At 34.2% G+C, this 20168-nt stretch overlaps 1 protein-coding gene across 1 annotated transcript in view; it reads right to left on the reverse strand.

Moving 5' to 3' along the window:
* Positions 1–20168, reverse strand: part of ZRANB3 (zinc finger RANBP2-type containing 3) — a 242000-nt gene that overhangs the window by 104860 nt on the left and 116972 nt on the right. Inside the window, exons 4-5 of the mRNA XM_063077303.1 lie at positions 7620–7798; positions 2411–2642 (exon numbers count right to left, since the gene is read on the reverse strand). Coding sequence (XP_062933373.1) covers positions 2411–2642; positions 7620–7798 — 411 coding nt within the window. The remainder of the gene's footprint in view (positions 1–2410; positions 2643–7619; positions 7799–20168) is intronic.

Here is a 20168-nt window from a genome sequence, read left to right on the forward strand (position 1 = left end):
AGAAGTGAAACTATCTCTATCTGCACATGAGATAATCTTATACAGATGCTTCTCCTCTTACAATGAGGTTACATCCCCATAAACCCATCATAAGTAGAAAATATCATTAAGTTGAAAATGTGTTTAATACACCTAACCTACTGAACATCGTAGCTTAGCCTAGTCTACCTTAAACATGCTCAGAACACTTACCTTAGCCTACAGTTGGGCAAAATCATCTAACAGAAAGCTTATTTTATAATAAAGTGTTAAATATCTCATATGATATATTGAATACTGTACTGAGAAGTGAAAAGCAGGATGGTTTCACACCATTATAAAGTCAAAAATTCTTAAGTTGAACCATCGTTAAGTAAGGGATGGACTGTATATAAAAAATCTGAAAGAATTCACTGAACATTATTAAAACTGATAAATGAGTTCAGCAAGTTTGCAAGATACATGACAAATACACAAAAATCAATTATATTTCTATACTTAACAATGAACAATCTAAAATGAGATTAAGAAAACTATTCCATATATAATAGACCAAAAAATAAATAAAATACTAGGAATAAACTGAACAAAAGAAGCATAAGACTTATACTGTGAAAACTACAAAGTACTGTTGGGAAAAAATTAAAGACCACCTAAAAACAAACGGAAAGATATCTCACATTCGTGGATTGGAAGACTAAATATTGTAAAGGCGGCAATACTTTCCAAAGTAATCTACGGATTCTTTTTTTTTTTTTTTTTTTTGTCGTTTTTTCGTGACCGGCACTCAGCCAGTGAGTGCACCGGTCAGTCCTATATAGGATCCGAACCCGCGGCGGGAGTGTCGCCGCGCTGCCAGCGCAGCACTCTACCAAGTGCGCCACGGGCTCGGCCCTACGGATTCTTTTTTTTATACCTATAAATTTTTTTATACCTATAAAAAAATTCAAGCTGGGTCCTTTGCAAAACTTGATAAGCTGATCAAAAACTTTATATGTAAATTCAAGGGACCCAGAATATCTAAAATAATCTGGAAAAAGAAAAACAAAATTGGAGGACTCACACTTCCCAATTTCAAAACTCCTAACTTAGAATTTATAATTTTATATTCTTTTTCTTAAAAGGTCCCAAACACAAATTGCACAATCAGGACCCTCAAAACTGAGATTTACCCTTGCTTTGAGTAGTGACTGCCCTGAGTGATGGATAAAAAGACTGACATGTGATCATAGTGTGACACAAGGACCACTGTTGTGTTGTCAATGTTCTATTTCTTATGCTAGATAAAAAGTAGAAGAGATTTCATTTTATTATCAGTTTAAATATATACTATATATATCTTACATACTCTCTTGAGTGATACATTTCATGATTTTGAGGTATAATCATTCCTATTATTCAATGACATAATTTTGGAACATAACGTAAGTAAATTACTTGGGTGTACTCTGTGCCAGTGGGTATCCAAGAGTAAAAAATATAAAAGGCAAAACTAAGCATTTTACCTTCACTATCTATGTACTGTTATGTGTATCTCAGAAGATTTCCAGAGCAGAATTCAAAATCGGAGCCCAGGTAATCCTGTTAGAGATGCAATGATAATAGCTGTCACCCAGGTTTGGCTTAATAATGAGTAATAATGATGGCTATCATATGTTGAGTACTTACTATGTGCCAGGGCATAGGGCTAGCTACTTTCAAAGCAATATTTCCTTTAATTCTCCCAGCATCTCTACAAGACAAGAAGCCCATGTTTTTTCCATGACTCAGTGTTCATTAGCAGACAGGGCTTCTTTAAGGAACACACTCGACACTTTAAGACGCATAAGAGTTTCATCCATCATTTCTTCTTCCCAACCCTTTAAACAATCCATACCCTACCTGCCTCTTAGGCAAAAGCTAAATGGGGTATCATACAAATGCCTTATTCCTCCATTCTAAGTAGGTACATTATCTGGTCTGCACATAAGCTCTAGTTCCTCTCTACCTCCCCAAATGTGAATCTCCAAGTGAAAGGGGAACAGAGAGAAGTCCACAATGCAGTCTAAAAGAAATAAAGTAGATTGAACCCCAATTCAAAAGATCTTATAACATAAAATAGATAAGATAAATGAAGATTAAGACCATAGAAAAACCTCAGGAACATGTGTAAAGAATATTACAGATTTGTACAAAATATGAAAACCTTATAATAAGAATAAACTATTTCTTATACATACCTATAAGCATGGTTACAGTTTACATGTAAATAAGCAAAAACAGTTATAATAAAAGATATATCTAATCATCAGTAGCTATCTGGAAATTTCCAATGTACTCTTCTGGCATTTGAGACATCTAATTTGAAATTGAAAACTACAAAACAGGTGATTGATTCAATTTTCCTTTTTTTTTTTTTCCCCCTAAGCACAAAGTATAAGAATTTTAATACCTCTTCAGGCCTTCCCAAAGCTGGAGTTCCTGTAAGAAGAATGGCTCGTCTGGCTTTCTGTACTACTGGCAATAAAATCTTGCTGCGGGTTGCATTTCTGGACTTCATGTAGTGTGATTCATCCACTATAACCACCTTAAAGTTCTGATTATTTAGTGTATCTATCAAAGTCTCTGCATCTGTGGTTAAAAGACCATAACCCAAAACTGTCACTTTGCTGGTCGATATTCTCCTAGAAAAGAAAATCCATGTACTTAAAAAATATCTCAGTAACCAATTTATCATAAGCCACACAACTCTTTTGGGGAAAAACACAGAGAAGAAAGAAGAAAAGGGTAAAACAAGAGGTGATTGGTACTGCTACTAAAACTCAATTTCTCTTAAGACTTTACAGTCTTCAAATATGATAAACTAGGATCCAAAATTCAAAATTTTGCTTAGCCAAAACCAAAATTTTGGTTAAAGGGTCTTTGGAAGATTGTGACATCCAGCAAGCCACATTTTACTAGGATAAGAACATTACCTTCTGACAATATTTGCTTTTATGCACCCAGGATCATGCATAAAGTGGATACTAAAATATTAGTTGACTCTTTAATGAAGCTTTCACACGAAAAGGATAGCAGTTTTTTAACTGGGTGCTACTGGTATTTTGAGCAGGACGATACTTGTATTTCAGGGCTATCCAGTGTATTACAGGGCATTTAACATTTCCGGTTCTATTCATTAGAGGCTAGTAGAGTCCCTCAGTCACTGTGACAACAAAGAGGTCCCTGGCCCTGGGGTGACAGAGTGTGGTTAGAAGAGAGGAAGGGTACCAACTCATGTGCTAAAGTGACCCCTGATTTTTGACCTCTATAATTCATACAACTGTAATATTCTTTATCTTACTTGTCATGAAATTGTTAATTTATATATTTATCTCCCTTACTATATCATTAGATTGGTGAGGGCAGAGAATGTGTCTTATTTGTCTTTGTATATACAGTGCTATGCTCCCAATAAATCTTTGTAGAATGAAACAATTTAGACAAATAAATTCATTAATATTAAAACGGTCCACGCCATGGTAGGATCCTAAAGGAGTCAGCTTGGGCTGCCCTCTCCGAGTTGGCAAGGCCGTTGGAGGGAGAGCTGCTAGCAAGGCCGCAGCTACGAGCACTTGCTACAACCATAAGGGTTCCTGCCTCGGCTTTGTGGCTTTTGCCTTCTCTTTCGATATTTTGGTTAGCGTGGCAGTTCTCTGAATTCCCAAAAGATTATAAAAATAACACAAATAATTATACAGTTATTGAACTAAACATTCCCACAGAGGATCTGAGTAAATTGGACAATTCAAAATTATGCCCTTATGATAAATTGACCACACCAACATATGTTCCAAAAGCACCGCTCATGACTAAATATGAGCTGCAGCCTAATGTAAGTTGGCAAACATCATTTACTGGAGGTTATATTAATGGCAAGAGAATGGTTGGCATTAATGAAAAATTATATGATTGGGACAAATTAAGTATATGGGAATGAAACTGTAGAACCCCCTTTACTTGTTGGTGTCCAGTTTTAAATAAACCATTAAGAATCAGGTGTTGGGATAAAAATATATGCTGTAAAATTGTTAAGTCTGCAAAATTAGACCTAAGTAACTGGTTTTGTGAGGGATGGTGCTATGCACAATGACACTTTAACACTTTAACATTTAGATCAAGACTATAGGGCCACAGCGAATGCTTAACCTCAAGATGTGCATGATAATGCTGCTCAAATATCCACTGTTCTTTTTCCATATGAATAGTAGGTTCATTCCATTAGAACATAAGATCATTACACCCCCATTAGAATTTATTATTATTATTATTTTTTTTTTTTTTTTTTTTAAAGATGACCGGTAAGGGGATCTTAACCCTTGACTTGGTGTTGTGAGCACCACGCTCAGCCAGTGAGCGAACCGGCCATCCGTATATGGGATCCGAACCCGGGGCCTTGGTGTTCTCAGCACCGCACTCTCCCGAGTGAGCCACGGGCAGGCCCCCCATTAGAATTTAAATGTTAGCATTGTTCCTTTTAGCAAATTTGTACTTACATTTAGCAATAGACATAGGTCATATGATAGTACTGTCTATCACTTTGTAACTGCAATAGTCCCACCCTGTTAATAGGGTAGATATTAACCACAGCTTGCCAACCGGAAAAGGTCACAGGTTAACTTCAGGACAATGAGAAGATGGTCCCAATCTGATAATCTGATACCAAAAGGAGGAAGAACAGAGCTAATCACCTGAGACGTGCTAAGGAAAGAAAAAAAAACTGGCTTTCCCTGTCCTTTTTAAATTATTAATTCAAGCTTGCTGATGTAATAAAAATGATACCCAAAAACCCCCTGCAGAGAAAAATCTAAATAAAAGGCATTGTCTCATGCTCTACTGTGCTCCAGCTGCAACATGCTGACAGCCCGCAGAGAGAGAACGTGCATACTGATGCATTGAGGTCTCTGTCTGTGTTTGTTATTTTCACCGACCCTCCCTCCCCCTTTTCGGGTACCCACAACTCGACTGGAGCTGGTCTCCGGCACCAATAAATCTTTGTAGAATGAAATAATTTAGACAAATAAATTCATTAATATTAAAACATATCACTTTTGCATTTTCTGTATCACCAGTGAAAAATAAGTAACAGAGCCAGTCTTCTGCAATTTTCTAACAGAAAAGGCAGAGCTTAGCTGGCTGGTTAGTTCAGTTGGTTAGAGCATGGTGTTATAACACCAAGGTCAAGGGTTCAGAACCCTGTACAGGCCAGCTGAAAAAAAAACCCCAAAATAAAAAACAAACGAACAAACAAAAAAACACTAAGTCAACTTTCAAAGAAAAGGCAGAGCTCCTAAGTAGCCAGTACCACCATGGCAACTGCTTTTTTTAAAAATGGCAAATGCATTTCAAGTCTTGGATAAATCTACTTAATACAGAGATCTATGATTTTATCACTGTATTCATACACCAGAAGAGCCTGCAGAAGAAGAGTACAGCGTTAATATTACTGTCATAGGTATACTGTGAGCAATATACAGAAGACGAGATCTTCAAAGGCCACTGCAGCAGTCTCTGTAGTGTCTATCCTGCCATGTGTTGACTAGTGAACAGTCTAGGCATAACTGGTATATGCCAGAAGCGAGTATACACAAATGTACTTGTGGCAAACACATGTTGGTATATACCTAAAGCTGCTTATTTAAGTAGCTGCAAGACATTGGATAGTTTTTCTGCCCTTAGCTAACATCTTTCAGAAAACATATATAACTGGTCCTATCTAACATACCCCAAATGTTATTCAAATAAAATATCAGCCACTGTTTAATTCCAAGAGTTTATTTCCAAAATGTTGATGAAAATTAGATGACACAAATTAATTAGAAGATAGAGAAGACATACTTTAAGCAAATTTAAACATTTAAATACGGTATAGCTAACAGAAAATGGTTATGGAGACCTTACTAAATTCTACATTGTCCAAATCCTTAAGTCTTTTCAACTTTATGCAGTTTTTTGGAGGAGAGGAGATTTATTCATAATGATTTTCTATATTTTATTTTAACCTTACAAATACTGTCCTAACGTTCTTGCGCCCATGAAGACATTTTCCACTGAATTAAGGTTGCAAGGTTGAAAGAGAAAAGTCCCTCCATCTACTTTGTATATTTTTTGTTTTTGTTTTTGTTTTTGGGAGCTGGTCAGCATGGGGATCCAAACCCTTTGTTTTGTTTTAGGTGGCTGGCCAGTGTGGGGATCTGAACCTTTAATGTTTGTGTTATTAGGGATCCAAACCCTTGACCTTGGTGCTTTGATGTTGTCAGTACCACATTCTTAAACTGCCAGCCCGATTTTTCAATGTTTCTTCCTTCCACATTCACAAAGTCAACATTATTTCTACAAATAGTCTTTACATTACAGTCTTAGAGAACACAATACAGTATAATAATACTACAATCAAAAAAATCTACGTATTAACTCACTTATTTCAGGTAGATATATTGCTTTTTACTTAAGGCTCAGAAATTGATGATTTTGAACCTCTAGTAACTTGATAATTTGCATGATTCACCTAGATATTCAATGTAATAACTTGTCAATTGTGGAGTGTACTAACATTAATAAAGCAAATGTATTTCACAGGGCCTAGCTTCCAAAGCCCTGTAGTTTCAGGTATAACCTAACTTTTTAAAATTACACATAGAAATGTTAAGCTTGCAAAAGAAAGGAAACTTTCCCCAGGCTAAAATCACTGTTGTAGATAAAGAAATGTAACACAGCAAAATTGCTGGCTCCAAGGGCAGAAGTCCTTGGTGCAACCAAACCTGATGACTGTTGCCATGACAATTATCTTACTGTTCTCTTTGTAACTACCTATGTTCCTTTTTTGTAACTTTCTGGCCTGGAGAATAAACACTGAGAAAAGACCCAGTTCATTGTTAATTTTCCGAGGAGGAATGCCTCTCTCTTGAGGGTTCGTGGAAAATTAAACCCTTCGGGGCTTCTCAGTGCTCAGAAGACATGGGCTTTGAGTAATCCTTTGTGTCTCCGTCACCCTGGGGGAGAGGTGACAGTCAATATTCAAATTGGTTGACTTATCCCAACGGTTAAAAGGCAAAATGAGAAAAAATCACTAGTAATACTGTGACAGATTTTTAGAGTAAGGACTTCAAATAACCACAAAGCAAATATTTTCAAGACATAAAATATCAAAATTATAAATTAACATAATAAAGAAAATCAAACTTGCTAATATAATTTTTTGAGTCACACATAAAACTTGCATATTAATTAACAACTTGGAAAGTAAAATCTACCACCGTTGCTAATAATAAAAGACCACAAACTTTAGGTTAATCACTGAAAAGTTGTGAAATTTATTTTTGAATGCTAAAATAGTCAGTTTTAAGCATATTTAAGGTATATAAATATCTACTTTATTTATAAAAGACTACATATTTTATATTTACTTTAAAAATATATCATAAAGGAATTTAGAAATTAAATATACTGCTAAGTTCTAAATAAATAATTCATATTTTAAAATGTAAAATAAAATACTCCACACTACATTCTTATTTCTAAACTATAGTCTCTAGGTGAAATTTCATTTTAAACATGAATATATACTAAATACACACAAGGAAAACTCTTCCTTTTCTTAAAGATTCAAAAGTTGTTCTTACCCAACATCGGTTTTATTCTGAATGACACTGATTTCTTCTGGACTTAGCTCTGGAATCCACTTCTCTATTTCTTCTGTCCAAGGGTACCTCAGAGATGAAGGGACCACTATTAAAAGAGGCCATTCCTCTTTATAGAAGTAAGCAATGGCAATTGCCTGGATTGTTTTTCCTAGACCCATCTAAATTAAAAAATAAATAAACAGATATTTAACATACATCCTAAAATATTTTGAAAGAAAACATTTGTCAAATATTTTATTTAAGAGTGTTATCAACATAATTTTCCAATGTAAAACCAGGTGGATCACACAGTTAATAAAAAGTTCAAGACTATGATGACCTTTAAATTTCATTAAGCAAATTACATTATTTTCAAACTTGCAATTGGATTTATAGAGACAAAATGACCCCTAAGTTTAAATATTAATCACATTGATTTCATGTTACTTAGTTTTAGATAAAATTGGTAAACAGGAAAACAATTATTATCCGGGACTATTTTTTCCCTAGAAATAAACTTTTAAAACATGTACTTAGATTTCAGTATTTTGAGAAGAATTTTAAATAGCATGACAAAGGCTGGCCAGTTAGCTCAACTGATTAGAGCACGGTGTTATAACACCAAGGTCAAGGGTATACAGGAATAACTACACTCAATAGGTGATTTAAAGCCCTTGGCTATAACTACAGTGGAATTTGTTAAAATGGAACCCTCCAGTGTTACAACACAGTTAAGACTGAATCCTCTATTAAGAACCTAAGCCTTGACTCATTTATAGTACAAATGTCTAGGTAGGTACATAAGAAGAACTAAATAGAATATATTAACTTTGAGAGTACATTTTATCAACTTTTCAAAATAATAAATCACCATTTTACTTAGGAGAATAATTGTAGGTTTTGTAAATGTTTTATTCCATGTAATTATTAAGAGCAATTAAATAACAATGATCCTGACACACAGAATTTCAGTTTCAACTTTTTATGTTGTGATTGCTTTTAAACAGCAATTTTTATACATATGCATTACAGAAGACGCCTGATGATTAAGAATTTTTTGGAACTGGAAATTTTTCCAGTTTTAATGTTATAAGCAGCTTGTACCTTAATATAGGTGGCCTATTTGTTCTAGAAGAGACTCTATTCGAGCACCCGTTTAGGTATGCAGACTTAAAATCTCGGCGAGGATCTAAATTAAGTAAGGAAACCCACATAGGCAAGGGTCAGACTGAAATCCTATGTTCTATTATTTATTATTGTTAAGGGAGTGTATGTTTTAGCATAACTATTTACTTGTTCTTACAGATTAAGTTATAATTTTCTTTCCTATAGGGAATTTTAGATGGTATGTGTGAAAATTATTGTTTGTTCTTAGAATAGGGTGTTTGTGGTATGTGTGTGCACACATGTGTTTCATGCATCTGTTCTTGTATCACAGGAGACTGGGAGCAGGGAAAAGACTACAGGGATATGCCTGATGTTCTCTTTACTCAAGACTGAAGAGGCTACACTCTGGGAAATATGCTGTCACACTTTCCTGATAGTTGTCTTGTCCTTGTGAACAGGAGCAGGCTTTCACCTGAAAGGAATGCACTGGGATCAGGTGAAATTAGAGAAGTGATGGTCCTGAGAGAGTAGTAGGATGGGACAAAGAAAACTTCTCTCCCTCAAGACAAGTATAGTGGCAGAACTCAAGAAGGCCTGTAGTCCAAAGCATGGCTTAGAGATGCCCACATGGGGGCTAGCAAAAAGTGAAGTAGGGAAAAAGCTCTGGAGTGGACAGAGAGGCTCCATACGAGCAAATGTGCTTACAGAATTGGCATTTTTAATAGCAGTTAAATGTTAGGCTTTTAATGTAGTATTTTTACTCTCCTCAAGTCTTTAGGAAAGTTTTACTAAAAGTCAGAGCTTTACAAATGAGATAAAATGTTACCAACAGAAGAATCTGAGTAAAGGGTATATGGATGTATTTCGCATTATTCATGTTCCTGCAACTCTTCTGTGAGCATGTAATAACTTCCAAATAAAAAGCTGAAAACCAACAAGTTACGACTCGACTCTAGTGCCAGTGTGCTTGGAGGAAGAAAAAGAGGGCTGTTCTATACTTCGAAAGGAGTGGCCAAGAAGAAATGATACTAAACTATTCCAGACTATGACAAAATAAAAAAATTCTGAAATTCCTTTAAAATTATTTTAAAAAGCTAGCATAACATTGATACTAAAACATGAAAGGCAGCACAAAAGATAAAGATCAATCTCACATGTAAGAATTGATACAAATATTTTAAGTAAACTATAGACTATTAGAATACAGAATTCAGTAGAACATTAAAAGAATAACATATTATGACCAAGAGGAGTTCAAGTCCAAGAATTAACAGACTATTCAATATAAGAAAATCTGTTTCTATAATTCATAGTATTAACAGATCAAAGGAAAATGTCATATGATAATCTTTAGATGCTAAACAGGCAACTTACTAAACTTCATTTTCATTCCTGATTTTAAAAAAGCCCTTTATCATTAACTATTACAAAAAGGATAATCTCTTCACATGAGAAAAAAGTATGCAACCACCAAAAAGGCTTACTGGAGCAATAACATTCCTATTAATATCACAAGCAGGAGAAAGAAATGAGAGATATAAATATTAGAACAGAGCAGGCAAAAAAATGTATTAGTTGCAGGTAATGTGACCAAATAACTACAAACCTAAAAGAATCAACAGAAAAGTGATTGCTACTATTGGTAGTAATATCTAAGTATTACCTAAAGAATTTAGGTAAGTGGCTAGTTCCAAATTGTGATGAAAAAAGTTGGTACTTAGAAAGGAAAAGTCACAACAGAGCAATGAAACACAAAAGAATACGGGAACAGGTCAAATATATATGACAACTGAGTATACACTAAAGGCGGCATTTTAAGCCAATAGAAAAAATGATGGTTTATTCAATTAATGCCATTAGGAAAACTGGCCAACCATCCAGAAAAATAACAAAACTGGTCTTTACCTCACCCCTCACTACAAAACAATTTCCAAATAGATCAAATACTTAAAATTTAAAAAGGAACACATAATAGAAAAAAAGATGAGTAAATACTGAAATATTACAAAGTAATAATAAATAAAGACATTTTATTTATCATTTCAAATCCAGGAAGCACAAGGAAAATACAAATAAAGTTAAATGAAAATTTTAAATTTACATACCACAAAGAAAATAAAACAAATGACAAAAACTGTAACACAAATGACAAAGGCTAATTTCCTCAATTTTCAAAAAGCTCCTATCAAAAAGGAAAAAAAAGGACAAAGAATCTAACGGAATAATAGAGAAGAGATATGATAAACCAGCTAACAAAGAAGTATGTTCAATAAACACCAAAAGATGCTCAATCTCACCAATAATTAAAGACAAACATATCAAACTATGAGAAACCATTTTTCCCCTACAGAATAAGATTGACAAAAACTAAAACTTTGATACCAGTGTTGGAGAAGGTTTGGAGAAACAGACACTTATACATGTTGTGGGAATAAATACTGATTTGGCAATACTGCAAATTCAATGCTTTAAATTTATTCAGGGATATACTTTCAAGGTATACTAAATCTAACTAGTAGGAGACTAGTTAGATAAATTATTGTACATCTATACAATGAGATATTATGTAACATGTAAACATTTTAAAAAGTGAGGTTTATCTATGTGCTAATATGGACAGATTGGTAAATCACAAGCTGCAAAATAGTATATTGAAAAGAAAAATAATATGGTAAATTTGACCCAGTTAGTACTGAGTGAGAGAAAGGAAGAGGGAGAAAGGAAGAAAAGAAGAGAAAGAAGGTAGAGAGGAAAGAATGAAAGGAAGAAGGAAGAAGGAAGGGAGGGAGGGAGGGACTGTTAACAGTACCGCCATTGGAGGGTATGATTGCAAGGGTAGGGAGGTGAGGAAAATACAAGACTTTGAGTTTATATTAAGTCTTCCATGCTGTGTACATATTACTCTCTGAATAAATATTTCTTGGGGACAGGGGGCACTAAAGGACAGAGAGAGAACATTTCTTTTAAAAATACCCAAGAGATTCTTTGAGGAGTAACACATTTTCTGGGTATTAAACTGGTATTTATGCCAAAGTCTGAACAGCACCTTTGACCTTATTACATAGTCACAGTCTACTAAATTAAAGGTCACGACAGCATATGTAGACTAGAAATGCTCGATAGTTCAGAAGTTGATTTTCCATATTTTTTGTTTCTTTTTTTATCTGTTTTGTTAAAGTGAAATTAGGTGAACAAACTATTAACATTATACTCATTTTTTAAACACATATTATGGGATCAGTGCCATGGCAATTTGAAACTGAGAGCCCAACACAACAAACACAAAGGACACAATTGTAAATGGTCAGGAAAAAGGAAAAAGGAAAAAGGAAAGGAAAGGAAAGGACAAAAAAAAGGAATGGTCTAATCTTTTGGTTATGTTCTAAGTTCTTAAAATCTATTCTACCTATGAATCACTTGGATACTAGTTAAAAATTCAGACTTCAGAATGCCAATTCTTCAAATTCTGATTCAGTACAACTGGACTTTTAAAATAAGGATCCCTAGAGTGATTCTCATGTGGATGACTCTCAGGCTGCATTTTGATAACAACTACTCTAATGATTAAACCTTGGGGAAAAATTTTAGAGTACTTTCCCTAATTTTTGGCCATTTTCCCATCAGGAAGAAAAAAAAAAAAAGATGAAACCAGAAAGAACAACTCCATGATTTTATTCTTGAATTTCTTAATCATTTCTGGGGTTTCTCGTTCCTTGACTGATCTTCAATTACAATTCCAAGTCAGCATAAATATAGTGCTTTCTACTTTGCTATATAGTATGTAGAAGAACTTTATCAAAAACAGAAGTTGGCTTCTAACTTTGCAATCTATTTAGATGAACTAGCAATTTAATAGAAAGACTAATTTCAGAACTTTAATAATGCCCTGAAAAGGAATCTAATTTGCACATTGCTTTATCTGTTTCGCATTATCAATTAAAGTACTATATTTAAGCCTCGGTGATGAAAACTTAATGGTTTAACAACTGGAAAAATAAATAACTTACATCACTAAAATTTCTAGATGCAATGAACACAAAGAAACCAAATATAATGCATTCTCAAAAGAAAAAATGCATGAAAAATACAAAATTATCTATGTTGTATAATAACATTGTGAATTTGCTTATGGCGAATGTAAACAAAAATTCCCCAAAAGTTCATGTGTTGGCAATGGAATACTACTCAGCTATAAAAACGAATGAAATACTGCCATTTGCAACAACATGGATGGACCTTGAGAGAATTATATTAAGTGAAACAAGTCAGGCACAGAAAGAGAAATACCACATGTTCTCACTTATTGGAGGGAGCTAAACATTAATATATAAATTCACACACACACATACACACACACACACACACAGAAATCGGGGGGAGGAGGGAAGAAGATATAACAACCACAATTATTTGAAGTTGATACAACAAGCAAACAGAAAGGACATTGTTGGGGGGGGGAGGGAGAAGGGAGGGAGGTTTTGGTGATGGGGAGCAGTAATCAGCTACAATGTATATCGACAAAATAAAATTAAAAAAATAAAAATAAAAAATAAAAATAAATAAAAAAAAAAACAACAAAAAAAACAAAAACAAAAGTTCATGTGTTGGAAACATGATCCTCTTTTACCAGTGTTAAGAGGGTGGGAAATCTGACTACCGGTATTTGAAAGGTGAGGCCTTTAAGAGGTGATTGGATCATGTGGACTATACTCTCATAAATGGATTAATGGCTTAGTGGGTAATTCTAGGTGTGGACTGGTGGCTTTTGTAAGGACAGCACAGAAGACAGCACTTGCCATTCTTGTCATGTCATATTGTGGCGGCTACGGGACTCTGCAGAGACTCTCCATCAAGAAAAAGGCCCTCATCAGATGTAGTCCCTGGACTGTGGCCTTCCCTGGCTCCAAAACTATAAGAAATATATTTCATATCTTTATAAATTACCCAGATTCAAGTATTCTGTTATAAGCAATAGAAAATGGACTAATACAAAAAGTATATTAAAATAAGGACTAGGAAACTAAGAGCAGACAGTGAGCACTTTGCAAACTTGATTATTGTCATGAAGGACCATAGATCAGTTCATCTAAAGATTTTATAAAAGATAAGATGAATAAATTCCTTGCTTAATATTGTAAATAATTACAGTGTGATACTTCATATCTTTTTTCACGGGGCAACATTGTAATTACCTTGAAGACAACATCAGAATTAAGAATAAAAAATCTTAGGTTGAAATTCAGATCACTGTCTTAAAATAATATTTTCTGCAGTTATATGACACAAAAAAATTATGGTGAAGTGGACTGAATAAATAAGCCCACCACTTGTCTGTAACAAAAGGAAAATTATTTCTGCTTTAAAAACAAAGAACCAAATGTAAATCAATCAAAAGCAAATCCATCAATAGCTTCAGACACAAAACTCTTACAAGGTTTTTGGGATGCTTTCAGTTGAACAGTACTTGGATTAATCTGTCAATTCATGTGTTGACATACAGAAATCACTTTAGAACCATTAGAAAGAACTTGAAATCTCAATCCAGTAGTTTTTGAAAATGTTAATTAAGTGAAGTCACTACTTGGATTCAAATCTGAGACCTTTTTAAGATGGGTCCTACATATATTTCAAAGGAAGTAGAAAAGTTTTTGTAAGAAAAAAATTTTTAGAACAAAAGTAAGAATTAACTTACTTAAATGGTTACACAAAATGAAAAAGGACACAAGCAAGAAGAAAACAAAAAGCTAGTTAATCACATCTTCTACCTGTTGCCAAAATGCCACAACTGAGTAAAAATAGAGCCCCCTAAGGAGTTGGATAGATAGCTCTCAAAGGTTAAAGTGTAAAGAAAGGCTCCTAAATTCTGAGATTAGGCTGGAGTAATCTGCAGAAATGGAAAAAGAATGTGCATCAAATAAGGCTACAAAGTGATTCATTACTCTGATAAAAAGACATGGAATGTCATCAAAAATAAAATTTGCTGTTTAAATTGGTTTAGGCAATAAAGAAAAAAACCAGGACTACTAAGGAATAAAAAAGAGAAAACCATCAATGCTTTTAAAATACTTATTACTTAGAAATTAATTTTCATATGTTTGGACAATATTTGCAGAGATCTTTTTTGTCTAAAAAGCAGCCACCCCATATTAAGGTAGATTTTCCTGGGTCCAAACTACACAGTTTTCTTCTCTAGAGTAGAAATGTGTATAGGTTGCTTCTCTATTAGACATAGTTACAGATAATTTCTCCTACAGTGCAATGTCATCATGAACTCCAGAGTAGTATTACAGCAAGGTGAAATATATTTGGTTTCTGACATTTTTATTGGATAGGGATGCCCCTTGTTTTCCCAATATAACTAAATATACATCATTGAATAACTTCTCTGTTCATTCTCTTCCTTTGTCTTCTAGTAGAATTAATAATGGCTCCAAATTTCTTAAATGAATCTACGTGCAGAACAGGCTCAAAAGTACACAGTCCACCAATTATTACTAGAGGAATTCAATTTTAATCTATAACAAGAAATGAGATATGTTAAAATTACGGTAATGTCATCATATGCTAGTCATAGTCCTCATTTATTAAATATTATCCATGTCAAAATAAAAAATTGAGTCTGGTTTTGTGGAACCAGTTAAACTAGAGAAAATGTAATATATCTGAACTTCAGAAATGTAGTAAGGATGTTATCTAAAAAAAAAATTCAAATCGGGTTAAGAATCAAAACAAATGTTACTTGCAAAGTAGTAATGACTGTAATAATAAATGATAAATAATGAAAGTTTTCATAGGAAAATGCATATGTTAGGACCTAATGTAGGCTTGACTTTATTTTATTGAATTATTAGGGACATTAAAAGTAGTAAAAATAGTTAATTAAATTTATAGCACTATGTCATAAACTAATAAGTTAAAGAAAATAACACAAGATATTACTAACATGTTGGAATAAAAAAGTAATAAATGCTAGGAATTAAGTTAAAATACAAAAGTAAGATAAATAACTCCATGTATGAATTAATGATATATTATGAAATAACCTAAAACATGGATTTCAAATGAAAATGTATTGAAATGTGACAGAAATATTCAGCAGATAGTATTTATTTATTTATCTTTTCTAATATTATTTATCACGAATAGTCCCAGCACCAATATTAATAAAAATAGATCAAGTCATTTCATTTTGCCTGGAGACTCACTTTAGACAGGGAAGAAAAAGGGTTTGGAGTGGTAAAAATGAATAATAACTTAAGACACATAACTTAAAACAGCTTAAGAGACAGTTGATAAACTTGAGGTTATCAGCTTAAGAGGAAGTTGATAACCTTAAGTAACAAAAAAGGTTAAATTATGCTCAGTTTGCAATGTTTAAAGAAGCAGAAATATAGAAAGAATTTGAAAAAAAATTTTCCTTTCAAAATCATTACGGCAAAAAATATGAATGCTTGGCTGTCTCACAGACTGACTCTCTAAAAATATTTCGTTTTCTATAGGCTTAAATTTCAAAACAACGGTAAAATATTGCCATCATTAAAAAACATACTCTACTTTAACTTTCTAAATTAACTTTAGAGAATTTGAAAGAAGGAATATGAGAAGATTAGAATTTGCAGAAAATACCAAAGAGTGAATCATTCTACTGAAAACTTTTGGACCACTAATGAGAAAAATTATACAAAGGTTAAGAGAGATACACATTTCACCTCACTGTAATATACAAAAATGGAAACAAAGAAGCTAAGAATCTACAAGGGCAGTTTTTAAACTTTTAAAAAAGCTATATAAGCCTTTTTCAAATAAAATATCACACGGAAACTCAACATTTGTAAAGCAGAAAAAGTGGGGCAACTATGGCTGAAGTAGAGACTTCACAGCCCTACATCCTCAGTCAACTCAGTTCTGTGAAATACAGCTCTGTCAAACAGCTTACAAACCACGGAGAGTTGCCCAGTCAACAAACTCCTCAATTCTCCTCTTTTTTAAACTTAGAAACTTACTTCTTTTACAAGACCAACCTCAAATCTACCTCCTCCACAAAGCCTTCCAACTTAATCAAGATGGAATTAATGGTTCCTTCCATAATAATGCCATAGAATTTATACTGTAAACTTCATTTCCAACATTTCTAGTACCGTATATTTTACACATTACACACAGAGACACCCGCCCCCCGCTTTACTTGATTAAAGAGAGGGCAGGCATGTTTCTTAATCCACATTCTTAAGCATGTATCAAATAGAAGACACACAATACTATTTACTTGTTCAATACAGGTGTAAAAGGTAGGTCAATCAATGAATAAAGGAAAAAATGGTTTTAAAGTATTTGTGAAAAGAAGTAATACCTGTATTAATAACAATCTCTAGCTGTTCTATATGAAAAGTCTCAATCCTTTTTGTATATTCACAATTGTCTGATTCCCAATATAGCTGTAGGAAGAAGCCAACACCGTTGTGACCCTTTGGGTTTTTAAGTTCTATGGAAATTTAAACCCATTACTCAAAAAGGAAAAGCAAATTATGGAGTGATATTTAATTTTAACCACTCCTCCCATTTTTTGTATTCATTAAGAACATTATGTTTAATAAAAATGGTGAGGCAGGAATGTTTGCAACATCCTCCTTACAATGCACTTACAAAGCGTTAATGTATAATAACAGTGCTTAGGGTGAGAAAATGTTATTAGTGCCTTGTGCTTTCCTTACGTGAATTGTGAACATTATATTCCAGGAGGATACTTTGTGTCTGTCTATCTGAGTAGGGTTTAACTCACCATAGCTACCACCTCTGCTTTCCATTTTGAATTTTGTCCAAGACTATTGAGAGAACAAACATTGCAATAACCCAGCTGTGAAAAACAGCAGGAGCCCTGAACAAAATTATATCGTCCTCCAAGTAAATCAGGGTAAACTCCTTCTTTAAAATTGAAAATGCAGTCTATTGAATTTATACTTTTCTAGTGTTGAAGATAAAAATTTTCAGACTGAGAGAAGACTTGAACTTACTTAGTAAATCAGGAAGACTCTATGCCAGACATTTGAATAAAGTTTTTTAAAAGATTCCTGTCATGAACTGAAAGTTTTTGTCCCCTCAAAATTCATATATTAAAATCCTAAACCCCAACATGATAGTATTAGGAGGTAGAGGCTTTGGGAGGTGATTAGGTCAGCATGGTGAGCCCTCATGAATGGGATTAGTGCTCTTATTAAAGAGACTTCAGAGAGCTCTCTCACCCTTTCTGCCTTGTGAGGACACATCAATAAGATGGCTGTCTATGAACCAGGAAGTGGCCCCCACCAGACACTGAATCAGCAGCACCTTGATCATAGACTTCCCAGCCTCCTGAACTGTGAGAAATAAATGCTGTTGTTTAAGTTATCCAATCTATGGCATTTTTGTTATAGCAGCCCAAAGGGACTAAGTCCCAAACACCCAAACTCACTTAGAGGAATCTTTTCTCCATTACCTCCATGCCTAGAATACTGGAGGTGGGTGATAGTAGGTGTGAATCTGATTTAAAGCTCTGGTGACTGATAGACAAGAGGCCTCTCTTGTCCAGGTGAAGAGATCTTTCTTGACTAGCTCAAATGGTCTCACGTCAACAACAACAAACTAGTAAGACAAAAGTTCTCTTTCCCTTCCTCTCTCATTCATTTATGCATTCATTCATTTGTTCCGGAGGCATTAACTAGAAATCTATTATTCCCTAGACACTGTGCTAGGCAGACATGGCTCCAGCCCTGGGAGTTCCAATCTGAGAAGAGAATAAGACAAGTACAGTAGAACGTGATTCATACATACTACAGCATAACTGAAAGCACAGAGGTACCAAGAGGCAACCAGGGATGGCAATACAGAGGTAGTGATATCTGGAGGTTTTTGAATAATGATTTTTTAGATAAACTCGAGGAAAGGATGGGATATGGAAGGAAAGGCATTCATCAGAAAAAGAACAGCAAATATAGAGGTATCAAAGCATAAAAAGTCATGGTGTTAGGGAACAGAAGAAAAAGAGAAAGGAAACTAACATTTGTTGGGTATCTGAGATGTATTCTTCCTGGGCCTTACGTAAGTAATTTCATGAGAAAAAAATTAGTATTCCCTACTTTAAACATGAGATAACTGAGGCTCAAAGAGATTAATTAGCCTGTCTAATTTGATGTCAATAGGAATTTGTATAGATCACAATAAATAGATGGAGGTGTCACTAGAATTTCTGCAACAGAATAGCAGAAGAAGAAAATGGAAGAAACAGGTCGTGGCCAGCTTGTGAAGTAATTCAGTCTACAGGCAACAGAGGAAAATGTAGAATTTTAGGAATATAATTCTAGTAGCAGTATACAGTGATTATTTTCATTTGATTCAGCTCTGGCCCTTGGAAAAGAGAAGGAACACTTCTTAACTCATTCTATGAAGCCAGCATTATCCTAATACCAATATCAGACAAAGATACTGTATTAGTCTGTTTCGTGTTGCTATAACTGAATTCCTGCTACTGGGTGATTTATAAAGAAAATGAAATTTATTGCTTACAGTTTCTGAGGCTGGGAAGTCCAAAGTCTATATGGTGGTGGTGACAGTGACCCAGGGGTCTCACATTACAAGATGGTGGAAGCAGAGAGAGAAAGACAGACTCTCTCTTCTTTTAAAACCCTCATAACCATGCCCCTGACCACCATTTTTAATCCATTCACTACAGCACCATCCTACAATCCAATCACCTCTTCAAGGCTCCACCTTTCACTTACCGTAATAGGATTTCCCACCTTCTTAACAGTCCCAGTGGGGGCTAAGATTCTAATACGTAAAACTTGGGGGACACAATTCAAGTTCCACTGAGTTTTGGGGGGGCATGATTCAATCCACTACAGAGATTATAAGAAACGAAACTATAAACCAATTCTCTCATGAATATTGATGCAAAAATCTTCAACAAAATAGTAGCAAATAGGACCCAACAATGTATAAAAAGAATTATGCACCACAACTGAATAGGATTTATTCTATGTATGTAAGGCTGGTTCAACATTTGAATATCAATAAATGTGATCACCACATTAACAGATTAAAGTGAAAAAAATCATATGATCGTATCAAATGATGCAGAAAAAGCATTTGATAAAATACAATACCCATTCATGATGATGATCAAAACTCTCAGAAAACTAGGAATAGAAGGGAATTTCCTCAATTTGATAAACAGCATCTTCAAAAAACCTACAGCTAACATACTTAACAGTGAGAAACTAGATGCTTTCCCCTTAAGAGTGGGAACAAGACAAGGATGCCCTCTCTCACCACTCCTATGCAGTGTTGTACTGGAGGACCTAGATAGGACAAAAGAGAAGAAAAGGAAATAAAAGGCATACAGATTGTAAAGGGAGAAATAAAATTATATTTATTTGCAGATGGCATGACTGCATGTGTAGATAATCC

Source organism: Cynocephalus volans, chromosome 1 (genome assembly GCF_027409185.1).
Source record: "Cynocephalus volans isolate mCynVol1 chromosome 1, mCynVol1.pri, whole genome shotgun sequence".
Lineage (NCBI taxonomy): Eukaryota > Metazoa > Chordata > Mammalia > Dermoptera > Cynocephalidae > Cynocephalus > Cynocephalus volans.